The sequence below is a fragment of the Capra hircus genome, chromosome 4, assembly GCF_001704415.2.
Source record: "Capra hircus breed San Clemente chromosome 4, ASM170441v1, whole genome shotgun sequence".
Classification (NCBI taxonomy): Eukaryota; Metazoa; Chordata; class Mammalia; order Artiodactyla; family Bovidae; genus Capra; species Capra hircus.
In genome coordinates, this window is record NC_030811.1 from 12,987,730 (window position 1) to 13,005,718 (window position 17,989).

Consider the following 17,989-nt stretch of genomic DNA (forward strand, 5'->3'; position numbering starts at 1 on the left):
TCCCTGGGTCGGGAAGATTCCCCCCAGAGAAGGGAATGGCAACCCACTCCAGTATTCTTGCCTGGAGAATCCCATGGACAGCGGAGCCTGGCAGGCTACAGTCCATGGGTCGAAAAGAGTCAGACATGACTGATGCAACTAATACTTAACTAGGGATAGGATGATGAGAGAAGCTTGAGGCTATTTAGGTCAAGTCTCTAGAATTGTGAACCATGACTTATTTTCCCAGAGCTCTTTTTCTGAGAAAGGATTGGGTAGGAATGAGGGGGTGGGAAGACCAAGAAGAGGATGCTCATATATATATATATATATATATATATATATTTTGGTACCCACATCTGATGACCCTGCAGGCTTCCCTAGTGGCTCGGACAGTAAAGAATCTGAGGTTTGATCCCTGGGTTAGAAAGATCTCCTGGAAAAGGGAATGGCAACCCATTCCAGTGTTCTTGCCTGGAGATTTCCATGGACAGAGGAGCCTGGTGGGTTACAGTCTATGGAGTTGCAAAGAGTTGGACACAACTGAGCAATGAACACACACACTTCTGATGACCCTGCAGTGTCCAAATAAGTAGAATTTCAGGGCTATGACTCAAACCACCGTGCACTTGAGTGTACAGGGGGTGTCATTCTGGACCTCCAATGCTATGATTATTGGAAGACACAGTTTTTTTCAAAAACATGTATTAACTTATATCCATCATACTAGTTCTAGGGTCATGGCCCATAAGAACTGAAAAGGGAAAGTACTGAGAAATGGAGAGGAATCACCTTAGCTACACAGACACATGTCTGGCTATCTGTGTAGGGTTTTTAAGAAATTCCATGGACAGAGGACCCTGGTGGCTATAGTCCACGTGGTTACAAGAAAGGCAGACATGACTTGGCAACTAAACAACAATTATGATGTAACTGGGTCTTTTAAAATATACCTCTCTCTTCTGCTTTCACATTTGTCTCATGACACCCATGAAATGAGCAGGCTAAAAACAGTGTAAGGGGAAAAAACTTTTCTACATAAGGGGTAGAAGATGGTAACTTCAGTTCCATGCTATTTTTCCTCTCTTGCCATTAGTTACCACAAGACGCTGCTGCTTCCAAAGCCTGCAAAGAGGCTGGACATTTTCTCTTCCAGATCTTTACTGATTTAGGCTCCTGCCGCTCAGATGAGTAAGCTCTTCCCTGGTGCCTCAGTGGTAAAGAACCTGCATGGCAATGCAGGAGATATAGGTTCCATCCCTGGGTCTGGAAGAGCCCCTGAAGAAGGAAATGGCAACCTACTGCAGTATTCTTGCCTGGGAAATCCCATGGACGGAGGAACCCGGTAGACTATGGTCCACAGCTCATGAAAGAGCTGGGCACAACTTAGCGACTAAATGACGACAACAACTTAGATAAGTAATGCCCTGTATTTTTAACAAACAGTAGATATCTAAAGCCAAGAACTGGAGGGTGATGGGCTTTAAGATCTGTGCTTATACACAAAGTCTTAGGCAATCTAATAGTGTACGGAAAACAAAACGTGAATTGAGAATGAGTGAAATATGAAACCAAGGGAAAACGGTGAAAACATTTTAGAAGCACAGAATCCTGGGCTGGCAAGTCCAACCAGCTGGCAGATGCAGCAATGAGCTCTACACCACCACTGATGGAGCATCATTAATTCGTAACTTTCCAGTGGGGGCTGCAGGGTTGAGGGGGAGCTAACTCCTTTATATAAGAGCCGATAGAACTTTGAAAGCTTTAATTCTAATGAAGTTATTTCTTCTACTAGGAGGAAGTCAATATTGTTTAACTGAATTTGAGTTTTGCTTTGCATTGCACTATGAAGAATAAACCTAGTATCAAAAGATCTGAGGACTGTATGTCATTCCTCAGAGCCCTGGCCTCAAGAGGCCTGGTCTCCCTCTCACCACCTTAAATGCCTCTTTTCAAGAGAATATGAGCTTGCACTTGCTCCTTATAACAGTGCTGCCCATGGAACAGGATAAAAAATCCAGAAATAAATTCATGTATGACAAAGGGGGTGAGGATATACAATGGGGAAAAGACAGTCTCTTCAATAAGTGGCTCCTGTAAAACTGGACAGCTACATTAAAAAGAATGACATTAAAACATTCTCTAACAATATACACAAAAATAAAATGGATTAAAGACCTAAATGTAAGGCTAGACATTATAAAACTCTTGGAGGGAAACAGGCAGAACACTCTAATATAAATTACCGCAATATTTTTTGAATCCACCTTCTAGAGTAATGAAAATAATAAACAAATGGAACCTAATTAAACTCAAAAACTTTTGCACAGAAACACAAACCATAAATAAAATGAAAAAAAAAAAAACAACCCACAGAATGGGAGAAAATATTTGCAAATGAAAGCCACTGACAAGGGATTAATCTCCAAAATATACAAACAGCTCATGCAGCTCAATATATTAAAAACAAAAAAACAATTGGAAAATGAGAGGATCTAAATAGTTTTCCAAAAAACACATACAGATGGTCAACAGGTATAAATAAAGATGGTCAACACTGTTAATTGTTAGAGAAATGCAAATTGAAACTACAATGAGATATCACTCACACCAGCCAGAATGTCTATCATCGAAAAATCCACGAACACAATAAAAGTGGAGAGGGTGTGGAGAAAAGGGAACTCTCTGTACTGTTTGGTGAGAATGTAAATTGGTATAGCCACTATGGAGAACAGAATGGAGGTTCCTGAAAAACTAAACCTAGAACTACCATACGATCCAGGATTCCCAGTCCTGGGCACATATCCAGAGGAAACCATCATGGGAAGAGATACATGCACCCCAATAATCACTGTAGCTGTTTACAAAAGCCAAGATGTGGAAGCAACCTAAATGTCCATTATTGAGCTTGTTAAGGTAGTTTGGAGTCCTTACATAAATTAGCCACATTTTTGCAATCTGGTTCTCTCTGTTCAGTATGTTTTATGAGTTTTATAATCAAGTCATTTATTATTAGTAAGCAAGATACAAGCTGGTTTTAGAAAAGGCGGAGGAACCAGAGATCAAATTGCCAACATCCACTGGATCATGAAAAAAGCAAGAGAGTTCCAGAAACAAATCTATTTCTGCTTTATTGACTATGCCAAAGCCTGTGATTATGTGGCTCACAATAAACTGTGGAAAATTCTGAAAGAGATGGGAATATCAGACCACCTGACCTGCCTCTTGAGAAATCTGTATTCAGGTCAGGAAGCAACAGTTAGAACTGGACATGGAACAACAGACTGGTTCCAAATAGGAAAAGGAGTACATCAAGGCTGTATATTCTCAGCCTGCTTATTTAACTTATATGCAGAGTACATCATGAGAAACACTGGGCTGGAAGAAACACAAGCTGGAATCAAGATTGCCGGGAGAAATATCAATAACCTCAGATATGCAAATGACACCACCCTTATGGCAGAAAGTGAAGAGGAACTAAAAAGCCTCTTGATGAAAGTGAAAGAGGAGAGTGAAAAAGTTGGCTTAAAGCTGAACATTCAGAAAACGAAGATCATGGCATCCGGTCCCATCACTTCATGGGAAATAGGTGGGGAAACAGTGGAAACAGTGTCAGACTTTATTTTTAGGGGCTCCAAAATCACTGCAGATGGTGAGTGCAGCCATGAAATTAAAAGATGCTTACTCCTTGGAAGAAAAGTTATGACCAACCTAGATAGCATATTCGAAAGCAGAGACATTACTTTGCCAACTAAGGTCCGTCTAGTCAAGGCTATGGTTTTTCCAGTGGTCATGTATGGATGTGAGAGTTGGACTGTGAAGAAGGCTGAGCACCGAAGAATTGATGCTTTTGAACTGTGGTGTTGGAGAAGACTCCTGAGAGTCCCTTGGACTGCCAGGAGATCCAACCAGTCCATTCTGAAGGAGATCAGCCCTGGGATTTCTTTGGAAGGAATGATGCTAAAGCTGAAACTCCAGTACTTTGGCCACCTCATGCAAAGAGTTGACTCATTGGAAAAGACTTTAATGCTGGGAGGGATTGGGGGCAGGAGGAGAAGGGGACGACAGAGGATGAGATGGCTGGATGGCATCACCAACTCGATGGACGTGAGTCTGAGTGAACTCCGGGAGTTGGTGATGGACAGGGAGGCCTGGTGTGCTGCAATTCATGGGGTCGCACAGAGTCGGACACGATTGAGTGACTGAACTGAACTGAACTGAAGCAAGATACAAATAAATATGGAACATTCTGACCTAACTCTGAAAATATTAATAAGCATTTTTTTTGAGTACAGTTAAACTAGCTAAAATCTTCCTTAACTCTGTTGCTGTCCAGGGCTATCCTTTGCCATATCTAGGATTTTGGGGAAAAAATCTTTGCTGTATGAATCACTAAAACTAAAAGAAAAATTCTCTTTATAGCACCCTAATAATTTAACATTCTTGGAAACCTAACAACATTAATTAGTTTGGCATGAGTCATTCATAAGGAACACCTATTGTCTTTTATGATTATTTTTAATCTAAATGTTCATAAACTATCTTTCAATAATCTCTTCCAGCAATTTATGAAAATATTGCATTAAATTAATTCTCCTTTAGTTTCTACAAATAATCTCTTTGAAAATTAGGATGATTGCTTCTCTTAAATTTTAGGCATCCTCTCCTGTTCTGCTCTGCAAGAAATACAGAATTGTTTAAATCAGCTATAAGCATCCTGTTTGGGTTTTAAGACAATCTTGTGTTTTTTGTCCAATCCTTTTCATTTCTAGAATGTTATCCTTTCTGGAGAAGACTGACTAAAGTGAGAGTCATTTGTTTTTGCTTTCTCTGAATTCCATGTTTACTTTATAATGCCTGCCTCAAGAAGCATACTTATTGTTTTCCTTTCTCCCTTTCCCAAGTTTGGTTGTATTATTATTACCATTGTTGGTCTTAATGTTAATATTTATTTTTAGCATGGTTTGCAGCACGGAGTTTCTTCTGAACTCTTTGAACACTTTGAGATAATATCCTTAAAATTCCAGGATGTGCTTCCTTTTAACTTTTACATCTTTTTAGCTCTTGACCTTTTAGATGACTTCTTTCATTCTTTGTTATAATTATCTGTGATTACACAGAACATCATAGTTCCACATTCCTCTGAGCCATCCCCACCTGGAAGGCTCTTGAGCAAGTTAGCTCTAGCTTTCGTTTTGGATTTGGTGAGAGTGAGTGAGCTGATACTATATGCTAGAGCTCCAGGGCCAGGCAACTCCTCCTTAAGATTTTCAGGACACACGCATATTAGTCATGTGGGGCTTCCCTGGTGCCTTAGTGGTAAAGGATCTCCACTGCAGGAAAGGGGAGTTCTATCCTTGGGCCAGGAAAATCCCCTGGAGAAGGAAATGGCAACACACTCCAGTATTCAGTTCAGTTCAGTTGCTCAGTCTTTGTGACCCCATGGACTGCAGCACACCAGGCCTCCCTGTCCATCACCAACTTCCAGAGCTTGCTCAAACTCCTATCCATCAAGTCAGTGATGCCATCCAACCATCTCATCCTCTGGCGTCCCCTTCTCCTCCCACCTTCAATCCTTCCCAGCATCAGGGTCTTTTCCAAAGAGTCAGTTCTTTGCATCTGGTGGCCAAAAGTATTGGCGCTTCAGCTTCAGCATCAATCCTTCTAATGAATGTCCAGGACTGATTTCCTTTAGGATTGACTGGTTGGATCTCTTTGCAGTCCAAGGAACTCTCAAGAGTCTTCTCCAACACCACAGTTCAAAAGCATCAATTCTTCAGCAGTCAGCTTTCTTTATGTTCCAACTCTCACATCCATACGTGACTAATGAAATACTCCACTATTCTTGCGTGGGAAATCCCATGGACAGAGTAGTCTGATGTTAGGGGTTACAAAGAGTTGGACCCGACTTAGCCACTAAACAACCACCCTCCCCCATCACCAACCCTCCCCCACCATCACCAACCCTCCCCCAATCCCCTATTCTCTGGATCTGATTACCCTCCAACAGTGCAATCTCAGAGTGTGCAGCTGGCTGGAACAGAACCCTTCCTTGTAGGCACCAGAATAAAACTCTGCTATGCCTCAAGGGCTTCCGTGGTGGCTCAGAGGTTAAAGCGTCTGCCTGCAATGTGGGAGACCCGGGTTCCATCCCTGGGTCGGGAAGATCCATCCCCTGGAGAAGGAAATGGCAACCCACTCCAGTATTCTTACCTGGAGAATCCCGTGGACGGAGGAGCCTGGTAGGCTGCAGTCCATGTGGTCGCAGAGTCAGACACGACTGAGCAACTTCACATGCCTCAAGCCTGCATGCTCACAATGTTTCCACTAGATGGCAACCCACCACCACTGTAACCGTGGCCCTAAAGTATCCTGGCTGTACACAGTAACAAAACCCATAATAATTCTTTCTCTAAAACACCCTAGAGCCACTGAGATCAGGTTTAAAGATACTCAGGTCCTTTGGGTTGCAACTTAGTTTGCCAGATAAATATAGAATGTTCAGTTAAATTTGAATTGCAGATAAACAACTAATTTTTTTTTAGTATACTTCCTGCAAGAGGAGGGTGACCTCTTGCAGAATCTGCTCTGTATTTTCATTTGCTAAATCTGGCAACCTTAGTTGTAGCGCTTTCCTAGGGACAGCTACATCCACCATAGCTTCACAATTGAGACTGTCCAGGAGCCAATAGCTGGGAGTTGGCCTCTGTATCTCTACTCAGCTTTCTTGCATTTCAGGCTCTGAACAGTCCTGTTCACTTAGTATTTTCCTTCCTCCTGCCATCATAACCCTAAATACAGGGTCCACACACGTCTGAAAAAATGCTCTAAAATCCTTTGGAATCCTACTCTATTTTCTGTTCTTGCTAGTCACATTATTAATTATTCATTTATATATTTCTGCGATAGTCCATTTGAATGTATTTTGAAATGCATATTTTAACATCATTTGCACTAACAGAAGACAGGAAAATAGGCTGCAAAAGACAGTTTGGCTTTTGTTGATTTCATTCCAAGTCGTAAATGGTCCTGACTAGTTAAGAGTAAGTCTTTCTTAGAGGTGAAGAATTGTCTTCATTCACCTAGAAGTGGTATTGTTTTAGGCCAGAGAGAAAATCTGGGATAGTTAGCATTCTTAAACTTGCAGTTTAGTTTATAATGTTCTTTCAAAAATACCCTCTCACTTGAATTTCATAACAAAGTCCTGAGAAATGAAGGCAAATGTTCATTCCATCATTCAGTAGGGATTTACGGGCAGCAACAGCACCGGGTGAGCGAACACAAGATTAATAAACTGTCTTTCCAAGTTTCAGGGAACTCACAGTCTCGCTGGGGAGTCAGACAACACAAATGACCAGTTACACTATAGGTGGGCGATGCTGTGTGGGAACTCAGCTATGAGAACAAGGGGAGCTATACATCCAGAAAATGCAGCAGCCATGTCCACTGTGGCTCAGAAAGCTTCAGGGTCCAGGGCACTTCTCTTAGAGTAGAAGTGGGATAAGCAGAGAAGGAAGGGCACTGCAGGCAGGAGGGACACCAGGTGGAAGGCCACTGAGACTGGGAAGACGATTAGGGAGAAGGTCACAGTGGCTGGATTTGTCCGTAGAAGAGGCCAGTGGAGGGACTGTGGCAGAGGAGGCTGATAAAGGACAGAATGAAACTGTGGAAGTGAAAGTCACTTAGTCGTGTCCGGCTCTTGAGACCCCCTGGACTGTAGCCTGCCAGGTTCCTCTGTCCATGGAATTCTGTCCAGGCAAGAATACTAGAGTGGGTTGCCATTTCCTATTCCAGAGGGAAAGGCCCAAATTCAATGCTGAGATGCTTGAGCTGTATTCTCCGGGCCATGAGAGAGTCAGTGACATTTTTCACTCATTGCCCAAATTTGGGTTTTAGAAAGACAAAGAGAGCCCAAGATTGGAGGGCTTAGAGAGGAGACGCAGAGAAATCAGAACAGGCTACTTACGGAGCGAGTCTAAGTGAGAAATGATGAGAGGCTACAGAGAGCTAAAGAAAGAAGAGGGTCAGGTCTGAGAAATGTTTCAGAATCAGAAGCACTGTAATGTGACATGATAAGAAATGAGTTGAAAGGACTCAAGGAGTAAGAGAAGAGGACAAAGATTCTGGTAATTAAGAATGCTATTGATGGTGAAAGGAAATAATGGGGTTGGAGCAAATATCAGGAACAGGGAGGTTGTTTAGTTTGTGCACATTGAGGCTTTTGTTGCTGTGGTTGTTGGGGTAGACATGTCCAGGGAAGAAAATGGGGAGCTAGGGTCCGTGAGAAAGACTAGAGGTTACTATTGAGCTTCTTCAGCATAGAAAACGCTAGGTGAGGTCAAGAGACCATGCGGAATGGCTCAGACAGACAGAAAGAAAGTGATCTTAGGATGGACCCAGGGAAATGCCAATGAAAGGAAAAGTATAAGAAGAAAAGGTGGCACCGAGACTGGTGAGGAATGGGCAAGGGTAAAGAATCTGCCTGCAATGCAGGAGGGTCAGGGTTAGGGTGGAAAGAGCTGGGAGGGGTGCTGGTGAGGAAAGATGCAAAGCCCATGTGGGTCTGGAGAGGAGGTTGGACAAATACTTGTGCAAATCAGATCGCTTTATCCCAGTCTACAGAGGAGGACACTGATATTTCAATGATTTCCAAAGAATGCCTTGACTGAGAAGTCTTTTGATTTGTTTGATCTTCCACCTCACTAAGTGCAGATAGAGACTCTTGCTTCCTGAATGCCAGTATATCACCTAACAGCTGAAAACTCTGAATACATAAGACGCTATCAGTGATGGACAGTTTTGTGTATATTTTATGAGACCACAGGAAAAACTGAACTAGCTCACTTACTCAGAAACTGACCCTCAGAAACAATATTAATGATGGTGGTAGCCATTTATTTAGCATTTATTGTGTTTCTAGCCCTTTAATAGGGAATTTAGGGAATACAATAGGGAATACAACCCCAGAATGTATCCTTCGACAGACGGAAATCAGAGACACAGAGAGGTTTGTGTATTTGTCCAAAGTTGAAAAATGAGTAAATTTTGGATGGGATGTCAACTATGTCAGGGGGTGCCAACTCCAAGAAGCAGTGTATCTTGGTGGCTGTATATGTGTGTGTGTGCTGTCATGTCTGACTCTTTGTGTCCCCTTTGGATATAACCCACCAGGCTCCTTTGTCCATGGGATTTTTCCAGGCAAGAATACTGGAGTTGGGGGAGATAAATTAATAAAAGGAGGTCAGAAGGTGAGGATGAATGTAAGAAAACAATGGGTGTGATCTAGATTAGATTTAGAATCAAATCCTTCCCTAGACCCTTGGTCTGTACTTAAGTAACTTATCCACTCAGTTCTGTCTGATTTAAAAAGAAGTAGGGACATTGTCGTGAGACATAAGATAGAGAAGACAGCACTGTCAAAAGGGAAGAGGAAGCTTCGTATTCCAAAGCTGGAGAGGGACAGGCCTGGAGGGGAGTGAATCATAGATAAGGGACCGTGTGAGAGGAGGGAAGTGGGGCTGGATGGCTGGGGTGGATCCAGACTTGTTACCTGGTAGCTAATCAGAGGGGTAAAGAGGATACAGTCAAACCTGAAATTGCTATAAGGTACTCTTCCACAGAGATTGACGGTGAAAAGACTGGGAGTAGATAGATCAGTGGGGACACGATGCTAGTGTCCAAGAACGAGGTATTGAGATTAAAACAGTGGTTTGTCAACAAAGGTCCATCTAGTCAAGGCCATGCTTTTTCCAGTGGTCATGTATGGATGTGAGAGTTGGACTATAAAGAAAGTTAAACACCGAAGAATTGATGCTTTTGAATTGTGATGTTGGAGAAGACTCTTGAGAGTCCCTTGGACTGCAAGGAGATCCAACCAATCCATCCTAAAGGAGATCAGTCCTGGGTGCTCATTGGAAGGACTGATGTTGAAGCTGAAATTCCAATACTTTGGCCACCTGATGTGAAGAGCTGATTCATTTGAAAAGACCCTAATGTTGGAAAAGATTGAGGGCAGGAGGAGAAGGGGACAACAGAGGATGAGATGGTTGGATGGCATCACCAAGTCAACGGACATGAGTTTGGGTAAACTCTAGGAGTTGGTGATGGACAGGGAGGCCTGGTGTGCTGTGGTTCATGGGGTCGCAAAGAGTCAGACACAACTGAGGGACTGAACAGAACTGAACTGAGGAGAACAAGGGGGCTTCCCTGGTGGCTCAGATGGTAAAGAATCTGGGTTGGGAAGATCCCCTGGAGAAGAGCATGGCAACCCACTTCAGTATGCTTGCCTGGAGAATCCCCACGGACAGAGGAGCCTCGCAGGCTACAGTCCATGGGGTTGCAAAGAGTTGGACATGACTGAGCGACTAAGCCCAGCACAGCATAGAACAAGGGGGCTTTCCTGGTGGCTTAGTGGTAAAGAACCTGCTTGCAATGCAGGAGCTTCAGAAGACATAGGTTTGATACCTGGGTTGGGAAGATCCCCTGGAGGAGGGCATGGCAACCCACTGCTGTATTCTTGCCTGCAGAATCCCATGGACAGAGGAGCCCTGGTGGGCTACAGCCCATGGGATTGCGAAGAGTTGGACATGACTGAATGACAGAAAAACAATAACAAGGAGAACAAGAGGGAAGCACTCAGTGAGAGTGATGCTGGGAAGAAATCAACACAACTTGACTGGGTAGCGGGGAGGGATGGTCACACTGACCTCAGGTTATGGTGCCCAGGCATCTAAGGGGAGAATGATTCATAAAATACGGAACTCCAGAGGAGCCGGCTGCTGCCTCAGCCTTCGAGCTTCTGTGTCTCTGCGTGACACTCTCCCATTTTGTCTCTTAGCCTCATTGCTCTGGTCAAGTTGCCTCAAGGACATCCCTTCCTGCACAGTGTATTGTCTGAGAATGGAATTTCCGCCCACAGACATTCCAGCCATCCTTCCTGGGTGGAGACGTTCTCCCTGCTGTTGCTTACATCATCCTTTCCATCCAGTTCTGCCCAGTGTGTACTTCCCACTTGACACCCTTGTCCCAGTCGTGTACCTAGAACTGCCAAGAGTGCAGTCGGTTATTCAGAAGTCCCCTCCGAGCCACCATCGACAACCAGCACTGAATCTTCCCAAGCGCTCCAGTTCACCCACTTCGTTATTTTGCATTCTTGTCCATTATTCATTTTGGTTTGACTTTTTATTTCCTGTGGTGCTCAAGCTCAATCCCTCAGTCGTGTCTGACTCTGTGACCCCATGGAGTGTAGCTTGCCAGGCTCCTCCATCCATGGGCTTCTCCAGGCAAGGATACTGAAGTAGGTTGCCATTCCCTTCTCCAGGGGATCTTTCCCACCCAGGGATCGAACTCGCATCTCCGGCGCCTCCTGTACTGGCAGGTAGGTTCTTTACCACTAAGCCTCCAGGGAAGCCCTGTTATTTCCTATAATTCTTCATTATTTGAATCAGTGAAATCAGGTCCATTTTCATACCCAGGGAAATAAAATGTGTCCCCAGAACTTATTTAAAGGACTATTGTCAAATGTTTGGGGAAAAAAAAAAAAATTACCCATTCATTTTCTTGGATTTTCAACTGGAAAACTCCTCCTTCATCTTTTTTTCCCCTTTTATTTGCTAATGCCAGTACCACTGATTTCACGAAAGAAGGCCAGTGTTTCTGCACACATTCCATCTTCCATCAAGGATCCTCCTGTCCTTTCCTCCCCTAAAGCCGAGGACACACACATACACACATACACACACCACACTCAGGAAACTCTCCAGTTCACACACACACCGCGCTCGGGAAACTCTCTAGCTCACACACACTGTGCTCGGGAAACCTTCCAGTTCACATACACACAGCTCTCAGGAAACTCTCCAGTTCTTAAGGCCCTGCTGTGCAAGGATGATGAATGCCTGCAAAAGCCACACCTTATCTTTCTTTCCAGTCTGTTGCCTGGCCAAGCTTAGTCCAATCACTAAAACCTGTTTATTAACCATTCCACAAGTCTGACCGCCAGCTCCTCTCACTTCTCAAAACTTATCTGCCTCTCCATATTCTGTTTACACAGCCTTTGCATTTTAGAGCAAGTCACTGTCAACCTTTTGAGCCACACAAATGGCGCATGCCACAGATCATGTGCTAAAATCCTAGAGGTAAACAGCAGGCTGTTTGGATTTGCAGTTTACAACTCTCTGGCTGTGTGGTATTAAGCCAATTGTCCCCCTTCCGCAAGCTACTGTGTGACCAGGAAGGGGATAGACAAAAGAACTTCGGGGTCCTTTCCACTCCAACAGTGGGTGGTTTTCTCATCCCCAGTGGTGGATCTCAGAAAGAAAACACTAACTGGCTGGATGTGTCCCATCCATGGGGCCCTCTTTCCTCCCAGCATTTTCCTTTTCTTCCCAAGACTGCCTCCGTGATGGCTGGAATCTCTTGCCAGACTTGTGGACTCTTACAGACTCTACCAGGGTCTTCCCTGGTCTGTGGCCCTCAGCCACTTTGCCCAGCAGCCTGAACTCTCTCCCTGGCCTTTTGGGGCCCTGAGGCCCATGAGCAGATGCAGAACCTCCATGTCATTCAGTGCAAACTAATGCGGCTCCTGCTTTCCTTTGGGCTTTCCATCGGCATTGTTCAGAGGTAATTGCTCAGGTAAACCGCCAGGAAAATATCTATCTGCCCATTGGTGCTTCTGGGGAGCTCTGTGGGCCAGACTCAGGCCCCTCCCTGTAGCAGGCTCTGCCCTCAGGGCGGTGACTCATTCACCAAGCAGCTGGGATCAGTAGTCACTCCCTCCCAGCTCCCTTACCAGCTTGGAAAAAAAAGTTTACGGCTCACACCAACCCAACCCCTTTCCTTCCCCAGTTGCTGGTGCCCAGCCTTCCCGGAAAGAAGAGACAAGACACCCTCTTTCACTTACCGACACTCCCTGAGGGGTCTTCCTTTGGCCCTCGTCTCCCTCTGGGGATGTTTCCCTGGAAATTCTGCAAGTGAAGGGATGCTGTGCTTTACCCTCTTCCCAGGAAGAGGCTGGAGAAACTTCCACTCTGTAATTGGCATTGGAAACGGGTGGGTTGGAAGAAATGGGTCGAAAGCCATTAGGGATAGAGAATGTTTTCAGTCTACCTGAAACATGACTAAGTCTGGCGTCTGTCTCCCTTTAGTTCATTTGCCTGTAACCTTTGGCCCCTTGGCACACCTGATTTCAGGAGATTACATTAAACAGCAGGCTTTGAGCCGCTGCAATCACGCAGCTCCTGAGTCATATTTATAGCAGATTCGGCTCTAAGGTAACTGAGCTAAGTGACTGATAGGGTCAAGTCACCACTGGCAGAAGGATATTTACCTAGAGGTGTGGACAACCAAGTGCAAGCACGCCCAGGCCTCAGTGATGTGTCTCCGGGTGGGTGGGTGAGGTTCGGTTTTGTCTATAAACAGCTGCTGCACCAAAATCCTGCATTTCTAATCTGACTTCATGAACCAGAAGAAGTTATGATAAAGAGAGCATCATTAAATAGAGACAATTATGGGTAGAGTGACATGGGGTCCAAGAGGAAACTGGGTTTATTTCAGGGAGATAAATATGTGTGTGAAAGAAGGAGAGCCAGGGAATGTAATTTCTTTACATTTTCAAAGACTTTTAAACAACTTCTATCCCAAAGACTAATAACAAAACAGGGACCTCCCAGGAGGTCCAGACGTGAAGATTTTGCCTTCCACTGAAGGAGGTATGGGTTCAATTCCTGGTTGGGGAGCTAAGATGCCATGTGCTTCATGCCCAAAAAACCAAAACATAAAATAGAAGCGATATTGTGACAAATTCAATAAACGACTTTAAAAAATGGGCCACATCAAAAAAAAAAAAATCTTAAAAAAAAAAAATCAGTCATCCTAGGACCAAAATCCATTTTACTTTGTGTTGTGGAGATAGAAGTTGTTTAAGAGAAGATGAAATCAGGGGAAATAAACACATCTCCAACTGTGAGCCTTCCAGATACTGACATGTAAGCTGATCTTATTAAAGTCATTGTAAATGACCGTGATAGCCTAAGTGCTGAACTCTTAGAATCATAACATCACAGTTAACTCTAAATGAAAAGCTGATGGCGAAAATAACCTTTACAAAACAGCTTTCTAAGTCGTGTGAGTGGATAAAATTGACAGACGGAAATTTAATGGGATCAAGAGCCCAAAGGAAGTGACTCAGCGTATATCTATAGGATTTTAAGCTCCAAGCTTGTTACAGTTCAGCAAAGGAGCAATAAATAGGACTCCTAAAGACACTGTCCTCAAAAAAATGCCAACAAAATACCATCTATCGTCGTATGTGGCTCAAATACAGTCTGTCCAGGAAGTGCTGGTTAAGAGCTGTCCTCACGATTTCTCATAAGGAATTGCTATGTTTCTAATGCACTGATGCCAATGAGGAGAAACGAAGAAATTGAGTTAAATCCTGAAAATCTGAAGAAGGAAGGGACAGTAACAAGAACTGTGCCCCATTGTTTGAAACCCAAAGTATAAAAATTTAGTAAGTCAATTCAGAAAACATTATTCACACCTAAGCTCTTTTGTTGATGTCACTTATTTTTTTGTTTTTAAAACGAAGGATCTAAAGACAAGTTGACATCAAGTATCTCTTAATTTCCCAGATTAGGTGAGAATAACCTGATTAAACAAATATCTATTAAATACCTCAAGACAAGTTCAGCTCTAATAGAGGTCAGCTTAAAGGTGCTTAGAAAACCTTAGCAACTTCAAGCAAAGAAGCAGTCATTTAACTAAAAACATTTTTTTTAAACATATATATCATTCAGAAGTTGATATTTTGTCTCCCTGGGAGAGTAAGGGAGCATTTGCCTAGAAAATATAAGGTTGGATATGGCTCTCTTTGAGTCATACAGCCAGTGTTCAATTATTGGTGTGAGCAAAGATCTGGATGAAAATTACTGTTATTGCTATTAAGAAGAATCAGTTGTTAGTTTACATATAATATATACATTTAACATATATTAATACTTAAAAGCTAACTTTATGAAAAGATGTAAAATCTTAATTGAACTTCTCTAAAGTCATGTCTCAGAGAAGGCAATGGCACCCCACTCCAGTACTCTTGCCTGGAAAATCCCATGGATGGAGGAGCCTGGAAGGCTGCAGTCCATGGGGTTGCTAAGAGTCAGACATGACTGAGCGTCTTCACTTTCACTTTTCACTTTCCTGCATTGGAGAAGGAAATGGCAACCCACTCCACTGTTCTTGCCTGGAGAATCCCAGGGACGGGGGAGCCTGGTGGGCTGCCATCTATGGGGTCGCACATAGTCAGACACGACTGAAGCGACTTAGCAGCAGCAGCAGCAGCAGCAGCAGCAGCAAAGTCATGTCTATTTTAGACCTTTCAGCACTGTCAGACTGTTTAGGGTAAATTAGTATTATTCTGAACTTAATTAACTTAATAGTGATAACTTTTCTAAAGATTAAGTAAGCTAACTTACATTTTAGGATGGATTATAAACAAAATGTGTTCTCAAAAGTGATACTATCATGTCATATCACAGTTAATTGGGTATGAGACCAAATTTAGAGTATTATTCTTACCTTTGTATAAAGCTGCAGTGCAATTCTACCCTGAGGCCCTCTAAAGATAAAGCATGGCAAAGGAAGAGACAACCCACTCCAGTATTCTTGCCTGGGAAATCTCATGGACAGAGGAGCCTGGCGGGCGAGAGCCCATGGGGTCGCAAGAGTTGGACACGACTGAGCAACTACACCACCACCACCAGAGGTAAAGCCGAGGGGTAGAATGTCCAGGGATGGACCACAATGTGCCCACTTAAAAGATGACTGTACCATTGCTGTGTGACGACTCGACATGAGGAAAAAAATGTAAGCAGGGATGTTCTCCACATGAGAAAGGCAAACTGATGGAAGACAGAGAATCATGCATCACAGAGTCGGATGGAAGTCTGGAGGTTACATGGCTTAATTCGGCATTTTACATTTAAGGAAAGTGAGAAGTAGGCAGGCTGCATCGTGGTGAGGCACTAACTGGAAGTTAGGTCTTGTGACCTGGATTCTAGGATTCTGCTATTTCCGTGCTCTTTCTCACACAGACGATGAAGCAGCAGTGATGACACCCTTCCAGTATCTAAAGTCAAAATATAAAATCCATGAAGGGTCTGAGTAACAGTTCCAAATCCACCTAAACTAGCTTAGACCTTAACTTGTGGGTTCAGTTAAAAAAAGGTTTGGAGTTTTCATCACCCATCAACTCATTCTACTTCCTGATACAAACTCTGAGGCCATAACAAGCAGAAAAACTGCCCAAACTCTCCACAGTCAAAGAAAGAATTGGCCACTGCTGTAACCCAGTCAGCATCGTGGTCTTTCATGACATCTGAACCGTGGGATCCCATGTTCTGAACCTCGCTCAGTGCTCAGGAGTCTGGGGAGAAAATACTCGGAGAAGTGCCAACTTTATTAGAGTGAGAGTGTATCACCTCACATAGCCACCGACAGACCCCAGAGACCCAGGCACTGACCTTGCCCAGTAATTACGGGATATCTCCAGGGTTGGAAGATACCTTAAAAGGTCACCGGGTTAACCCTCCCATCTGATTTGTCCATCCTCCTTAAACATCTCCCTCCAGATTCTGTTTAATACACGGCTGTGATGGAAACTCTGGTCAGCTCTGAATCTGTACTCTGAAAGCATTTAGCTGCAGGGCAGAAGTGAAGTTCCTTGGCTTAGGCCCCATGGATCCCTTTTTCCATGAGAAAAGGTTCTCAGAGTCCAGTGTAAAGTCCCTCAAAATCCCCACACCAAGTACAAAGTACACAAAAAAAGGAGGCCTGGGACTAGCTCCTGGCAGCTGGGTGTTGTCCTTGGGCTTCAGAAGGCCTAGTTCCTGACGCACAGAAGGCTTCCACCACCGCGTTCCGGGCCAGCCCTGTCCAGGAACATCTCATCCTTAAGCTCGGGGGTTTCCTCCCAGGAAACGGCTAGGCCTGCTGCTCCACCAGCTGTAGCTTGGCAGTCTTGACTCGGTGGGCTTCCTTCAGGTTCCGTGCACGGACCTCTGGGTTAGAGATGAACTCCACTTGTTGTAGAGGGAACCAGCCTTGCTCCCCATCGGACAGTCTCACGCCTTCCAGCCAGCCTATGGGCACAGAGTGGGTGGGAAGAATTACCTGGCAAAGACTCAATAATTTCCCCCAGACCTCCTTCCTGGACGCACTTGTGAATTAAAGGCTACGGGAACTGGAGAGTCCCCAGCATGGGGAATTCAGCCTCCGCGTGTACTCACGCTGGCTGCTCTAGGTCTGATACAGTCTGTAGCTGACCACTTCTGAGCCTTCTCCACTCTTATGCGTGAGCTGTATTCCCCCAAAATATATGATGAAGTGCTAAGCTCAAGAGCCTCAGAATGTGGTTTTACTGGGAGTAGAGTTGTTGCAGGTATTGTTAGTGAGGTTAAGATGACGTCATACCTGAGCAGAGTGTGCCATTCATTCAGTATAATTGGTTGTTGTTGTTTAGTTGCTAGCTGTGTCCGACTCTTTTGTGACCTCATGGACTGTAGCCCACGAGGCTCCTCTGTCCATGAGGATTCTCCAGGCAAGAATACTGGAGTGGGCTGCCATTTCCTTCTCCAGGGGATCTTCCCGACCCAGGGATCAAACCCAGGTCTCCTGCATTGGCAGGTGGATTCTTTACCACTGAGCCACCTGGGAAGCCCAATATAATTGGTGTCTTTATTAAGAGAGGGAAATTTGGACACCTAGACACACGCAGAAGGAAGAAACAGAGCTTGGAGTGATACTGCCAAAAGCCAAGCCAGCTGGGGCCACCAAATCTGGAAGAAGCGAGGAAAGACCTTTTCCTAGAGTCTTCAGAGGGAGCATGGCCAGCCCAGCACTTGACTCTGGGCTTCTGGCCTCCAGAACCACGAGAGGATACATTTCTACCCATTTAAGCCACCCAACTTGTGGCGCTTTGTTAGAGCAGCCCTGGGAAATGAGGCCCTCCGCCCCC

General features: G+C 44.3%; 1 protein-coding gene across 1 annotated transcript in view; it reads right to left on the minus strand.

Moving 5' to 3' along the window:
- ARHGEF5 (Rho guanine nucleotide exchange factor 5) overlaps window positions 16,414–17,989 on the minus strand; it is a 29,938-nt gene continuing 28,362 nt past the window's right edge. The window contains exon 15 of the mRNA XM_018046831.1: window positions 16,414–17,114. Within this exon, the coding sequence (XP_017902320.1) occupies window positions 16,957–17,114 (158 nt within the window). The 3' untranslated portion in view covers window positions 16,414–16,956. The remainder of the gene's footprint in view (window positions 17,115–17,989) is intronic.